Source organism: Neovison vison, chromosome 5, assembly GCF_020171115.1.
Source record: "Neovison vison isolate M4711 chromosome 5, ASM_NN_V1, whole genome shotgun sequence".
Taxonomy (NCBI): Eukaryota; Metazoa; Chordata; class Mammalia; order Carnivora; family Mustelidae; genus Neogale; species Neogale vison.
The window spans coordinates 47,462,686-47,476,669 of NC_058095.1; the positions used below are offsets into that span (position 1 = coordinate 47,462,686).

General features: G+C 53.2%; 1 protein-coding gene and 1 long non-coding RNA gene across 6 annotated transcripts in view; one reads left to right on the forward strand and one right to left on the reverse strand.

Annotated features, from left to right (window-relative positions):
- Positions 1-907: 907 nt before the first annotated feature.
- On the reverse strand, positions 908-8,066 carry PNPO (pyridoxamine 5'-phosphate oxidase). The gene is made up of 7 exons (XM_044248803.1): positions 7,808-8,066; positions 6,816-6,940; positions 4,899-4,998; positions 4,040-4,093; positions 3,692-3,820; positions 3,320-3,390; positions 908-3,077 (listed from the first exon to the last, which is right to left on the reverse strand). The coding sequence occupies exons 1-7, from the start codon at positions 7,943-7,945 to the stop codon at positions 2,909-2,911; spliced, it is 786 nt and encodes a 261-aa protein (XP_044104738.1). The 5' UTR covers positions 7,946-8,066; the 3' UTR covers positions 908-2,908.
- A 153-nt stretch (positions 8,067-8,219) lies between these two features.
- Positions 8,220-13,984, forward strand: part of LOC122906633 — a 30,879-nt gene continuing 25,114 nt past the window's right edge. For 4 of the 5 annotated variants that reach the window (XR_006384579.1, XR_006384575.1, XR_006384577.1 and 1 more), the window contains exon 1: positions 8,220-8,269. This is a non-coding gene — a long non-coding RNA (uncharacterized LOC122906633). Of the gene's footprint in view, positions 8,270-8,679; positions 9,204-13,984 lie in introns of those variants that run through there. The other variant, XR_006384578.1, reaches the window with a different exon arrangement.

A 13,984-nucleotide genomic window follows, 5' to 3' on the forward strand; every position in this document is an offset into this window, starting at 1 on the left:
AGTCCCCTCATCACCTTGAGACAGGTGCTGATATTATCCCCATTTTCCAGCTGAGTTAGTTGAGGCGGAGAAGTGAAGGCACTTACTTGCCATGGTGGAGGCGGTAGAGCTGGTGTGTGCCCATCACTGCGGCCCATGGCCCCCTCCACGCTTGATCTGCCTCTGCTCGGGGGATGGGAAACTGAGACTCAGAGCAAAGAAAGGAGTCCAGTCACCTTCTCCAGAAGGGGAGGTAGGGTGGCAGAGGGTAGTGGCCTGGGGCTTAGAATCCTGATTCTGGCACCAGTAGGGGAAAGCCAACCAGCTCAGAGGCTGAGTGTCCTCTGAGACACCAGACCACTTCTGCCCATCCTGAGATTACTTGAGAGAGGGGCGTTTGGGGATGAGCCTGGGCCCTGGACCCCCTGGCCCGGCTTCTATCCAATGCTGGCACCACATGGCCATTACCCCTGGTGCGTGAGATCCTGCTCCAGTCTCTGATGTCCGCAGGAACCTTCCATGGAAACCCCAGTTACCTCTAAGCTGGGGGCCAGGGGGTGGGTGTGTGCTAAAATCCAAAGGGAAATCTGGCTGGCCAGGGAGGCAAATACAAACTTCCACAAGGCCAGAGGAGGAGGAACCGAGAGTACAAATATGGGCAGGAGCTGTGAGAGGCTATGGGTTATCGACCACAGTTTCACTGGGACACGACCCAACAGGGGGAAGGGGAAGGCAGGAGGGGCGGGCTCCAACTGGCCTGCACTGCCCCCAGAGGTCAACCCTGGGCGGTGGGCTCCCCCTGCTGGCCATCCAACCACTATGGAGAGGAGGAGTTGAGGGGGGAGGGGGGCCCTTAAGCCCCCAACTCCCTCCTTCCTAGGCTGGTGGGGGATGCGAGGACGCGGCTGGGCCAGGTTGAACATTAATATCACACATGGCTAACGAAGTTTTATTACAGACTTGGCACAGTGATTGTCAAAAGAACAGGAGGGGAACAGCTGAACCCAGGCTCAGATAGCGGGTGGGGGATACAGAGCTCCACGTAATGGGGCAAGGCAGAGAAGGGCACCCCAGCACCATCTCCTTTGGTGGCCATAGGGTTAGCATTGTGCCTTCCCACACTCAGGCTTAAGACGGGGATCAACCCCCGACAGGGGCCCCCTGGGAGGAGCCCATGAATGTCAGACACCGAAGCAGCGCACACGCCCACACAGAGGAATGAAACAGTTTACAGAGCTGGCGAGTTCCATGCCAACGCGCAAAATAACAGTTCTCAGATTCTGGCTTAGTCACAGCAAACATTTACCCAGCCTGGCTCCCCTCCACAGCCTGGAGGCCATTCGTTCAAGTTGTCCTTGGTCACCAGACTTGTGCTCAAGAAGTGTGCAAACACAGTTCAGCGCAGGCCTCAATCCAGGCCTGATGAGGAATCCCATGGTGAGGGTAGGAGGTCATTTGTTTGTGGAGGTGGGGGACACTGCAACTGGTCACCTGGGGGGGGGAGCTTATTAAATGCAGGACAGGATTCATGGGTGGGCTAAGGGTGGGCTCCTAAGTGGTGGTGCTGCTGGTCCGTGGACCACACGGAGTAGAGAGGATCTAACCTCGGGGGTCTCAACTTCTGGCTCCACAGAAGTCCCTGGGGAGCTTTTATGTTCCTCAAAGTTCAGACCTCACTCAGACCAGTGAAACCATGTGTGATGAACACTTCTGGGTAATTCCAGCAGGGATGGAAACCCGTGTCTAGGAGTCATCCCCCGCAGAGGAGGGGGGCAGTTGAAGGGGATCCGTGAGTACCGAAACGTAGCTCTGTAACAATTCTATACCTGGAAAATGAAACAGACATCTGTGTATGTGCACACACACACACACATGTATGTTGTTCTCAGAAATGAACACGGAAAGTAAAGCTTGACTGAAATCTGCCTGGCTCGTAGGTACAAGTCATGAAGCACTTCTATAAAACTCCTGACGTCTAGAGACACTTGCTACCTAACTAGGTAGCCCACTCCCGATTACTGGATCATGGTTGTCTCAAGTCTCTCCCCCAACTGAGAGGAAACCCACGTCTGTCCAACTCCCACCACTGGGTCCTCTGGAGCTCCAGAGAATACATTTAATCTCTTTTCCACGTTGTTGTGCTTCAGATAAGGGGAAGCAGTTATCAGTAGGGAACAGGGCTATAAAAATACCCTATTAGTAAGTTAATGAAGTTTCTCTAAGTTGCAAGCAACAGAAATTGATTCTGACTAGTTTAAGCCAAAAACTTCCTTTTAAAAAAACAAAACAAAATGAAACAAACAAACAAAAAAAGGGATAATGGGTGTTTTGAGGCAGGAGGGGTTAACACAGCCCACACGTGGGGAGGAGGGATCCATGGGTCACTCAGGGAATGACAAGAGAAGTGGCTGGAAACTGTTGCTTCTTGGCTGCCATTAAGGACTTGCTAAAATGCCTTTCACGCTCTGGGTCTCTCCCTGTCAAATTTCAAGTTGTTGACAAGAAAAAAAAAACCAGATTGGCTACACTGCCTCGGGTGCTTGGGCTGGAACCAGTCCGCTCCTGGAGGTATGACCCAGTCACACCCTAACAGGGCAGCAGGGACCCGCCCCAGGTCCCTGCAAAAGGGAACTACACCAGCTACTACCTCTAGAGGGAGCTATTCCAATAAATCATATTCAAGGTCAAGAAAATAATTATGGGATTTTTTTCTTCCCCATTTGTGATTCTCTCTGCCACTGTTTATGCTCCACTAGACTACCTACTTGAGAGCCAACTAAAGATACAGAATTTGGAGCTTGAACTCTGAAGAGCTTTAAATAGAAGGAGTGGGGAGGGAAATGGGTTGAGTCTAGAAGGTCGCGCCCACCATCCCACACCCTCTCTTAGCACCCCGCGCCAGCTCCAGCAGGTGCCAGCAGACTTCGAATCAGGGTGCGAGCCTCTCATACAGCCAGTCTTCCTCCCCACGGTGGGTCATGGGCCCCAAAGGGGAGTCTCCTGTTGGCAGGCCCCGCCGGAAGAGGATTCGGTCATGCAGACGGTTGGTTTGGCCCTGCCAGAACTCCATCACTCGCGGGTACAGGATGTAGCCACCCCTTCAAGGAGAAGTAGTGGGTTTGGTGCTCTGTGCAATTTTCCAGCAGGACACCGCCCCCACCCCCGGCGTCCCCATCCCAGCTCATCCCAGGGCCCCTTGATGGAAGATGGAAGGATGAATCTGATGATGTTTGGGTGGTGGGGAGGCGGGGAGTAGGTCTGTAATGCCACAGATAGAGCAGTTTTGAGTAAACATGAAGGTTCTGTGCCCCCGTCTGGGCGGCCACCAGCTATCACTCACCAGTACTTTGGCTTTGGCACCTCTTGTGCTTGGTAGAGCTGCTCCAGTTCCTCATTCTTCTTTCTCAGATACTGTCCAGGGGAAGGAACACAGGAAGGCCTGGACTGAGTCAGTGATTCACTTACTAACCGTTTACTAAGCACGTGCCGTGACCCAGGGGACACAGGTGAGCAAGAGAGGCTGGCCTCTCTCCTCTCGGAGCATAGTCCAACCAGAGGGTCAGACAAAGGAAGTCCATTTCCCCCACTCCCACAAGGAGACCACCCCTTCATTTTGCTGGAGAGGGCGGGCCCTGGCACTTCTAGTGGACAGCCACTGGGGGATGAGCTAAGGCCCCTGCCACCCAGAGAACCTTGGAGGAACCCAACTCACCTCCCGATCGGGGATCACAGAACTCTGGTTACTGACCACAGCCCCGATTTGGCTGCTCTTAGGGCGGGAGTGGAAGTAGCACTCAGCCTCCTCTTCAGGCAGCTTCTTCACGGAGCCCTCCACACGCACCTGCTCAGGGATGGCCCTGGCTAGATGGCGTTCTTCGCCATCTGCCCTCCCCACCAACACAGGTCCCCTTCCTCTCTTTCTTCCCTTCGCCACTGCCCCACCACTGCTGGCCCCAACTAAGCCAGCTCATTAAGAGAGACAGGAGGTCTGCCTGGCCTGGTGCCCTCCACTGGGCTCCTCCATAGCGAGCCCCAGGTTGTCCCGGGAATGCTCACTCACCTGACGGTTGAGGGGCTCCCAGTAGAAGACAAGGGAAGCAAAGGGATTGGAGTCCTGGAAATGAAAGAGAACTCACAGTCGACCATCCGAACAGCAGGGAGAACACCTCCACCATGCAGAAAGGAGGCAGGAAGCCTGTAATGTGCAGACCCATGGGGCAGGCATTCACTGTCACATCTCATCTAAACCCTCAAAGGTAGGCCTACTTTTCCAGGGGTAGAGACAGACTCAGGTTAAGGAACCTGCCCAAGCTCACACAGGAAGTGATAGAGCCACACTGAGAACCTGAGCCAGATGGACTCCAGACTGAGGCTCATCCATAGAGGTGCAAGTCCGCAGAAATGCATCTACGGCCACCATGGGCTTGGGGAGTCCTTCGGATTCATGAGTCGAACACACACAAAGGATCAACTCTGGACTTGACATCAGGAGAGGCATAGAGGGGACACCAAGCGTACAATGATGCAGCCTCTGCCCCCACAGAGCTTCCTAGGTGTTTAGTGGAGGAGACAAATCTCAATCACATAACCGAACAAAGGCACAGTTATCAACGGAAAACAAGGCAGCAAGTAAAGTTACAAGTTACCACGAGGGTGAACAGCTGATGTGGCACGGGGATCGAGGACTTTCCCGAGGAGGTTACACGGGAGCTGAGAGCAAAAGGGACAGGAGCTACTTAGGGAAGCAGATGACAGAGATGGGGTGGTCAGAGAGAGCACTCCTCCACAGCAGAGGGAAGGGCGAGTGCCAAGGCCCGCAAGCAGAATGGCGCCTGAGCACAGCCAGCAAGTGGAATGTGGCAGGGGTGGCACTGGAGGGTGATGAAGGAAGCCAGGGCTGGCCCCTGCGGGCCCCTCACCAGTTCTTTTCCCTTCCGACTCTCGAAGTTAGTGAAGAAGCGGAAGCCATCCTTGCCAAAGCCCTTCAGCAGCACCATGCGGGCAGAGGGTTTTCCGTCTCTGGGCAAAGACCAGAGTGTGTGGTCAGAGCCCATGTCGTTGTCCTTGCTACCACCGCTCTCCCCAGGTGCTCCCCTGCGCTCCCCATGCCTGTGCCCTCTTATTCTGCACTGTCAGGGGGTGCACCTGGCCACCCCACCCCCACCCTGAGGATCTGTCCTAGAGGTACGGGCAGACACTGCTACCTGGGACTTGTCATGGACTGAACTGTGTCTCCCTAAAATTCTATGCTGGAGCCCCCAAAGTGGCTCTATTTGGAGACAGAGCTTTTAGAGAGATAATTAAGATTAAATGACGTCATAAAGGTAAGACTCTAATCCAATAGGCCTGGTGTCCAGAAAGATCTCTGTCTCTGTCTCTCTCTCCTTCTCCCTCCCTTCCTCCCTCCCATCCCCTGAATGTACCATCGAAAGGCCATGCGAGGACACAGCAAAAAGGTGGCCATCTACAAGCCAGAAAGAGAGGCCTCACAAGAAGCCCATCCTGACAGCAACTTGATCTTGGACTTCTAGCTCTCAGAGCTGTGAGGAAATAAATCTCTGCTGGTTACACCTACCAGTCAGTGGTATTTTAGTACCTAGCAGGTTAACAAGGCTCTTGGGGCGGTGACCAACAACAACACAACCAGCCAGGGCTTAGCAATCACAGAAAGGGCAGTTACATTAGGACCTCTACTCAGACTCTGGGGAATATCCTGGGGCACAGTACCAGAGCCCTGCCTTCAAGGCCTTACACTTTTTTTTAAAGATTTTATTTATTTGAGAGAGAGAGAGAGAGAGAGTATGAGCTGGGGGGTTGGGGAGGAGCAGAGGGAAAGGAAGAAGCAGACTCCCCACTGAGCAGCAACCCTGGCAGCTCAATCCCAGAGCCCTGAGATCATGACTTGAGCTGAAACCAAGAGTCAGATGCTTACCCCAATGCGCCACCCAGGCGCCCCAAGACCTTACACTTTAATGAGTGGGGACAAGAGTTGAATAACAGGCTAATGTAAGAGGTGTCTCAAGGTTATACGACTGATTGTCAAATACATAATACAACCAAGCACTACGCTAGATTTCAGGAGAGGTAGAGAGCTTTATGGAGAAATTCCAGGAGATGTATCTTTTAAAGGACAGATGGGAATTGGGTAAATGGGGAGATAAAGGAGACATGGGTGTTGGGGGTGAGAGCATCAGGGGCAGAGATGAATGAGGGACTACATTTTTTTTTTTTTTAAGATTTATTTATTTATTATTTGACAGACAGAAATCACAAGGAGGCAGAGAGGCAGGCAGAGAGAGAGGAGAAAGCAGGCTCTCCGCCGAGCAGAGAGCCCGATGCGGAACCTGATCCCAGGACCCTGGGATCAGGGCCCGAGCCAAAGGCAGAGGCTTTAACCCACTGAGCCACCCAGGCGCCCCAGGACTACATTTTTTTTTTTTAAAGATTTTATTTATTTGACTCCAAGAGAGAGATCACAAGTAGACAGAGAGAGAAGGGGAAACACGCTCCCTGCTGAGCAGAGAGCCTGATGTGGGGCTCGATCCCAGAACCCTGAGACCACAACCTGAGCCGAAGGCAGAGGCCTAACCCTCTGAGCCACCCAGGTGTTCGATGGACTACATTTTTATTACTGAAATGGAATTAAGTAAAGTCTGATCTTTGGTTTACAGGTAAGGACACAGAGGCCCAGAGAGGACAAGTAACTTGCCTGAGGTCACAGAGCATCTTAGTAACACAGCTATAACCATAAATTTGCATTCCACCAAGTTGAGAGCTTCCTAGTTTCTTAAACTTCACCTGTACCCACCCACAGACGGGCCCCCGGCTATGCCCACCTGGTGCAGGTAGCCAGACACATGGCATTGGCTTCTCCTATGTCAGGGCACTGAACGGCCTCCTCAAACCAGGCAGCAAACTGCTTCATGGGGTCCAGGGAAGTCAGCTGAGTTTCCTCAAATGCCTGGGAAAGGAGAGTTTTATTTAATGAACACTTATAACGCTTACTGTGTATGTGCTACTGTTCCAGGCATTGTTCATAACAAAAAACAGTACCCAGGAAATGGGTTCTGCTAGCTCCATTTTACAGATGAGGACAGAGGCATAAAAAACGTGGCATAACTCGCCAGGTCCCACAGCAGTGATGGATGAATCAGAGTTTCATGTCAAGAGCGTCAAACCTATCACCCGGGGAGCATAAAAGAAAAAAGCCATATTCCTGGGCTCCACCCCCACAAATTCTCCGTAGGTCTGAGGTTCGGTGAAAAACTGCATGTTTTAACAACTATTTCTGGAAATGCTCACACGCAACTAGATTTTAAAAACTGCAGCTCCGGGCCTCAATTCTAAAACTGTTGGTTTCTCCTCCAAGGAGGGAAAAGGAAAAGAACTTCTCCAAAAGGGAAGGAAAGGTACTGACGGCAATGAGATCTAGGCGCTCTCTCCTTCCCTCCGTCGGTGAGTCAGTACCCCTCCCCCATGTGTTACTTATCAAATATTTAGAAGCTGATCACTGTTCCAAGCACGTTGCAAATATCAAAGTCCACAACATCCCTGCGAGTTCGGTACTCACTTCCCAGGTGAGGAAACTGAGGCCCAGAGGGGTTGTTAGTGACGCACCGTGAGCGGCAGGATCCCACTCCGGGGCCTCTCCAGAGCTCGCGTTCTCACCCGCCGCAACCCGCAGCCTCTCTTCATCCTTGTTCCCCAGAGCCCCTTCCCCCACCCGGGTTGTCTTGGAACCCCCTTCTCCTATGGGGGGGGTGACCCCAATCCCACCCTGTGGGGCTCCTCCCCCGCCCTGCAGGAGGTCTTGCCCCGGTGGTCGCACCTCTCGGTCCCCGCGGTAACTCTTGCGCATCGGGCCCAGGTCCATGCTGACACCGCCACCGTACAGGTGGTGGAGGTAGCGGGGCCACTCGGCAGGTCGCCCGAACGTCAGGGTGACGCCTCGCAATCCGCACGTCATGAGGCCGCCAGCCACGTGACCCGCCGTCGCCCAGCGCTGGGTTCCGTTGGATTCGGAACCAGTTTCTCAGCCCAGGAGTTTACCCGGGGGACGGAAGAATTCCCCTGCTAACAGGTCCTAAGTCCTTGGAGCCAATGGGAGCTCGGGGTCGGAGGAGGGAGACAGGCGCGGAGAGGCCATTGGTTGGAGTTTTCAGGGAGCGAGGCCAATTAGAGCGAGAATAGAGGAACCCAGCGGCCAATGGGCGGCGTCTCCGGGGGCGGGAGCAGAGAGACAAGGAAATGCTGTCACCGCCGTTAACGCGCACGTGGAGGTTTGTTAAAGGTATAGGGACTGCAGCCGCCCAGGCGGGGGGCGGGGAATGAGTCGCTGGGGGCTTGAGGGGAGTGGTCAATGTTAAGTGGCTGGCCCCTAGCAGGTGCCTGGAGGAGAACCTAGTGCAGGAAGTAGCCTCCTGGGGGGAGAAGCCGGTGGGCCGGGAAAGGACAAATGGAAAACGGAATTAGGGGCCAGGCTCTGAGGCACGGTGATGGGGAGACACAGAAGGAGGGGCAGTCCGGTTGGGGGAAGAAATTGGGGCTGGAGAGTGGGAGAGGTTGAAGTGAGTTGTGGATCACACAGAAATAGGGGCTGTGTATTTTGCGTGAGGGTATGGGGGGGTGGTTCTCTGGAGTGGAGCGGGGGTTGGGGGGAGATGCAGCAGGATCAGGAAGAGACTGTGGGGTGGGAAGAAAGCCTGCTGAGTGGAAAGGGGAAAAGGGAAATTTGAGATCAAGCCATCCCAGACCAGAGCCATCTTCCTTGTCCACCTCTGAACTCCCTCTCTCTGCCTCATTTCTTTAACCCCGGGGGTCAGAGCATGCTCTTCCCTTTGCTCATGATTTCTCCTTTCCTGGTGCAGCGGAGTTCACACTAGCCAGTGTTCTGGTAGATGGAAAGGTTGCCCCACCTCTCCTGGGCTTCTCTCATCTTAGCCGGGTTCCCCCCTTCTTCACGTTTTGTCCTTCCTAGGTAGTTGGAGTCTAGCTCCTAGGTAATGCCAGCCATAGCTGAGGGCCAGGGGAGCAGGTGGCTGTGCAGAGCCACTTCCAGCCTGTGGACAAAGGGCTGAGACACGGAAAATCTACCAGTGCCCATTCCGGCTTAGGCCTGACTGGGGCAGCCTTGGGTCAAGTCCTCTCTGTAGTCCCGGTTTCTACCAACATCAGGAAGGGGAGCCGCAAGAACCATCTAGGCAGGCGCCTGGGGACTGTGTCAGGTAAGGGGAACGTCCTGCCCAGGTCTTTGCATTACCAGGTGGTAAGCTTCATAAAGCCCTACATTAGATACCTATCATCTTTTATTATATCGATGTAGCTTGAGCCAAATGGAATCTGGAAGACCAATTTGCTACAATGAAATAATACATGTATCAAGGCTTAATGATGTGGATCTGTGGATTCTCCACTGGTTGGAATTTTTTTTGCGGCATCATTTTCCTTCATCTACATGACTGAGAGGGTTGACTGGATTCACTTTGTCTTTCCACATGGGAGCATTGCTGTTCTTGGCTCCTTCCAAACCCCTGCACTTGGACCTGTGTAAGCGTGATTAGTGCCCTTCAATACAGATGATTTGTGCATGGGCCCACACTCTTAGCACTCCTAGGCTATGCTACCCTGGACTTGGGAGACTAGGGCACCAGACTAAGATTATTTGAATAGTTTAAATCGCTTAAAAGCCAAGCGCTCAGTTAGGTATTTATTCATTCCATAGACGTTTGTTAAAGACTTTTTTTTTTTTTTTTTTAGGATTTTATTTATTTGTTAGAGAGACAGAGCACAAGCAGGGGGAGCAGCAGGCAGAGGGAAAAGCAGGCTCCATGCTGAGCAGGGAGCCTGATGTGGGACTCGATCCCAGGATTCTGGGATCATGACCTGAGCTGAAGGCAGGCACTTCAGCCACCCAGGCGTCCCTGTTAAAGACAACGACGACGACGACTACTACTTCTACTACTTCTCCTCCTCCTCCTCCTTCTTTTTTTTTTCTTCTTCTTCTTTTATTGGGCACTGAGCTAGGTCTGAGAATACTAAGATGAAGAAGGTGACATGCTTCCTGCCCACAAGGGGTTTGTAGTCTACAGGGGAAGCAGATCTGAAGGCTGGTGGGTGACAGGTTTTTAAACAGATACTTCTGTGAGGAAAAGGGGAGCAGAGAGAAAAGGTATCTCCAGGAGTCAGACAGGAAGCCTTCATAAAGGAAGGAGACATTTGATTTGTCTTATGGAGTAAGTGTTTGCCAGATGGACAATGGAACGGGCATGCCAGGAAGAGGGAATAGTGTGAATAAAGGCACGGTGTGTTGGAAATGTGGAACAAACAGTCGGGCTCTCCTGGAGCAAGATAATGAGGTGGGCAGCAGGCTCGACTAACAGGCAGGGCTGGTGATCCGACAGAGGGAAAGGGCCAGGCTTTTAGACAAAAAGTCTGGCTTTTTTTTTTTTTTTTTTTTTTTATTTATTTATTTGACAGAGAGAAATCACAAGTAGATGGAGAGGCAGGCAGAGAGAGAGGGAAGCAGGCTCCTCGCTGAGCAGAGAGCCCGATGCGGGACTCGATCCCAGGACTCTGAGATCATGACCTGAGCCGAAGGCAGCGGCTTAACCCACTGAGCCACCCAGGCGCCCCCAATTCTGGCTTTTTAAAAAAAAAAATCTTTCTTGCTGTTGTCAAACCAGAGTATCTAATTTCTATTTTTTTAAGACCAGATGGACAGAAAAAGTACTAGATTCCAATAGCCTCTCCCATCCTCCGCGATTAGCAAGGAAGTTTGTCGTTTTTTGCCTTTCTAGATTTTTCCCTTCTGCCTTGAAAATAATAAGTAGGCTTGTGTTGTGCTTTTCCGCCTAGTGGGATTTGGTGTCTGGATCACAAAGCAGCCCCACAGCTCGAAAGAGAGAGGGGACGGCCTTACTGCTACCGCTGAAACCCTAGTAGGGGTTTTGTCTGGGTGGGAGATATGAATGTTTTATTGTTCCTGCTTTTTCTTAAATACTTTGCCACCCTCCTCCCTCCCCCAACTTTGTAAAATTATTAATCTTTTCTTGAGAGAGTCTTAAGTATATAGAAAATGAGTGGTAATGCTTCATCATACAGAAGAGGCACCCTGGTTTCTCAGTATGAAACAAAAGGGCTGTGTTGTGGGGTTGGGGACTGTGCCTCGCCTGTCGTCTTCCCATGTTTTTGCCTTTATGTTCTTAAGCCACCTTTTTGTCTAATTGTTTGGGTGAATCCTGTATTTCACTTGGATCTTAGTGACTGTGTCTGGGGACCTGGCTCTGGTGACCGAGTGGCTGGTGGGTCAGGGAGGGAAAGGCAGGGACACAGAGACATCGAGCGACACTGCAGAAGCTGGGAGCTGGGAGCCTGGTGCAGGAGTCTGGGATGGGGCCCCAGGCGGAGCTATCACTCAGGGGGATAAGCTGAGGTGCCATGGGTTGGACTGTTTGTTGAAGTGGGGCATGTTGGAGGAGGAGGTTTGGGGGAAAGAGGAAGCCGATCAGACCTGCTGAGTGTGAGGGTTTATGGGACACGCCTGTTTGGTCAGGTTTGATCATTGGGTTTGGAGCTTAGGGGAGAGGTCTAGGCTGATGAGACTGGGTTGGGCGTTGCGAGCTCCCGACGTGGCACCCGAAGCCATGGGGGAGGATCAGAATATCTGAGAAGAGGGCCTGGGAGAATTAGGGAGGATGAGGGGCAGAGAGGGACGAGGCCCTGGAAGATGGCAGTGATGCCAGTGAAATGCAACCTTCCAGGGGGCCAACGGCAGGCCAGAGGGGTGTGCTGGGGGCCCGAGGCTCAGGCATTCTTGAGCCCAGCCTTGGGGTGCACTCAGGACACACAGAAGCGGGGTTCTTGGTGCTCTGCCAGCAGCCACCTCAGCCCCGAGTAGTATGGTTGTTGGTGGGCCCAAAAGGGAGCCGGGTCCTCGGAGGCTTGCAGTGGGATCTAGAGGAGGCAGACCCTTCCCTGAGTGGCCTGCTTGTGGTTATGTGGTCAGCCCCTCTCACAACCCGTGTGTGTGCTCATGGATCACTTCCCAAATGCATCCTTCCGTTCGTTTTCTGCCCCAGCTCTCATTAGAAGCATCTTCCTGGGAGGGACCACATCGCTCACTGTCTCTGGCTCCTCAAAATCCCTGCCAGGAAACGCTATTCTATAATGTTTATACATAAACTGCCTTCGTTAAGCTTCTCTGTACCTGGGTGCCAGACAAGGTGAGTGGGCCTCGGGGGCCTGGTGGGGGCCGGGCTGAGTGCTTCCGTGGGCTGGAGGGATGTAACGCTTTCCAAGGCTGAGTGAGGCATTAGGGCATCAGTCCAGTCCCAGCCCTGGCTGCGTTGGTAACTGGGGCCACAGGCAGAGGGAGGGGGGGCCTGATGGTAGGTTCCTAGGCAGGACCCAAGGAATATGACCTGGCGGCTCCTTAGGCTTCCTTTGAGAAATCCTGGTCGGTCCTGGCTTTTGGCCTGACTCCTGGTCACTTCGCCTTTCCTCTCACCAGTGCCTGTGATGAGACAGTGTTTGACTCCCCTGATTCAAGCCCTGATTCTCGGCCCTGACCCACCGTGCTTTGCTTTCTTTTCAGCCAGCCCCATTCTGTAGGCCATTTTCCCAGGCTCACGTCCCTCCCCTTCCTCTCCCTCTTCCCCTCTTCCACTAGGAAATCCAGCTGCCTGCCACCTTTCCCAGCAGGACTGCAGGCCCTCTAGTGACTTTATCCTAGCCCAAAGACCTTGGTCAGGTCACAAGAGGTCTCCCAAGGCAGTGAATCACTGCGTGAGGGTCCCTGGAATCCCCCAGCCACCTAGACCTCAGCCACACTCCGTCAACCACGGGCGCCTGCTGCGTCCAGGGACCTGAGGCGCTGTGTGTGGCTCCTGGTCAGACTTAAGTGTGGGGCCTCAAAGGGCTCTGGGAAGGTGATTGTAAAGACGGACTGAGGAGTTTGAAAGAAGCCTGAGCTGTCTTTGCTGCCTTAGTAGTTTGTTTGTTTTTTAAAGGTGTTTTGCCTGGAATGGCCTTCAGGAGGGAGGATCTGAGAAAGGAGGGACCTGGCCCCCTTTCCTTCCAGGCTTGAAATCCTAGTATCTGCAGTCGAAGAGCGACAGTGCTGGGACGCCTGGGTGGCTTAGTCAGTTGAACGGCTGCCTTTGGCTCAGGTCATGATCCCAGCATGCTGGGATTGAGTCCCACACCGGGCTCCTTGCTTGGTGGGGAGCCTGCTTCTCCCTCTGCCTCTGCTTACCTGTTTTCTCTCTCTCTCTGACAAATAAATAAATAAAATCTAAAAAAAAAAACAGCCACAGGGCTGAGCATCACTGAGCAGACAGGAGGGAGTGGTGAGGCAGACGACCCTGAAGAGGGAAGGGGGCAGAGGACGGTATTGGGCAGGATGGCCCCCACTCTTGAGCTGCTGGGGGTGGCCTGCTCCCAGATTTTCAACCAGGGCCTACCAGGTGAGCCATCTGGCCTGGGGTGAGCTAGATGATACTGCATGATACCATCAACAGCCCCCCGCACCCCCCAGCCCAGCAATTCTTCAGTAAACCAGGGCTGGATTAAGGCAGAAGAGGGCCTACTTGCCCCCAGTGTCCCTTCTTCGCCTGTGCCATCACCGACGCCGGGCAGAATGTGTTCTCCCACTCCCTGTCTGCCTCTGGCACCCCACGGGAGGCAGAGATAGGCGTAAGTTTTGGACCGGAGTATCTCACTGGAGAGGGGAAATCCCAAGTGCCAACAGGCATTTCTGCACGTTGGGGCCTGGCACCCTCATCACCCAAGGTTGCCCAGGAGTCGGGGGGTTTCCGCACAGGAAGCATAAAAGCACGTGACTTGGAAAAAAGCATGCTCTTAGGAAAGGATCATTCTTTGTGCAGAAGAGCAAAGCTAAGGGGCCATGGGGCAAAAAGTGGGCAATGTGTTAATATTCCCCTTCCCTCCACCAAACCCATCTCAGAACACAGCAAGACACTTTTCCAGAAGGGAGAGACACTCCTCA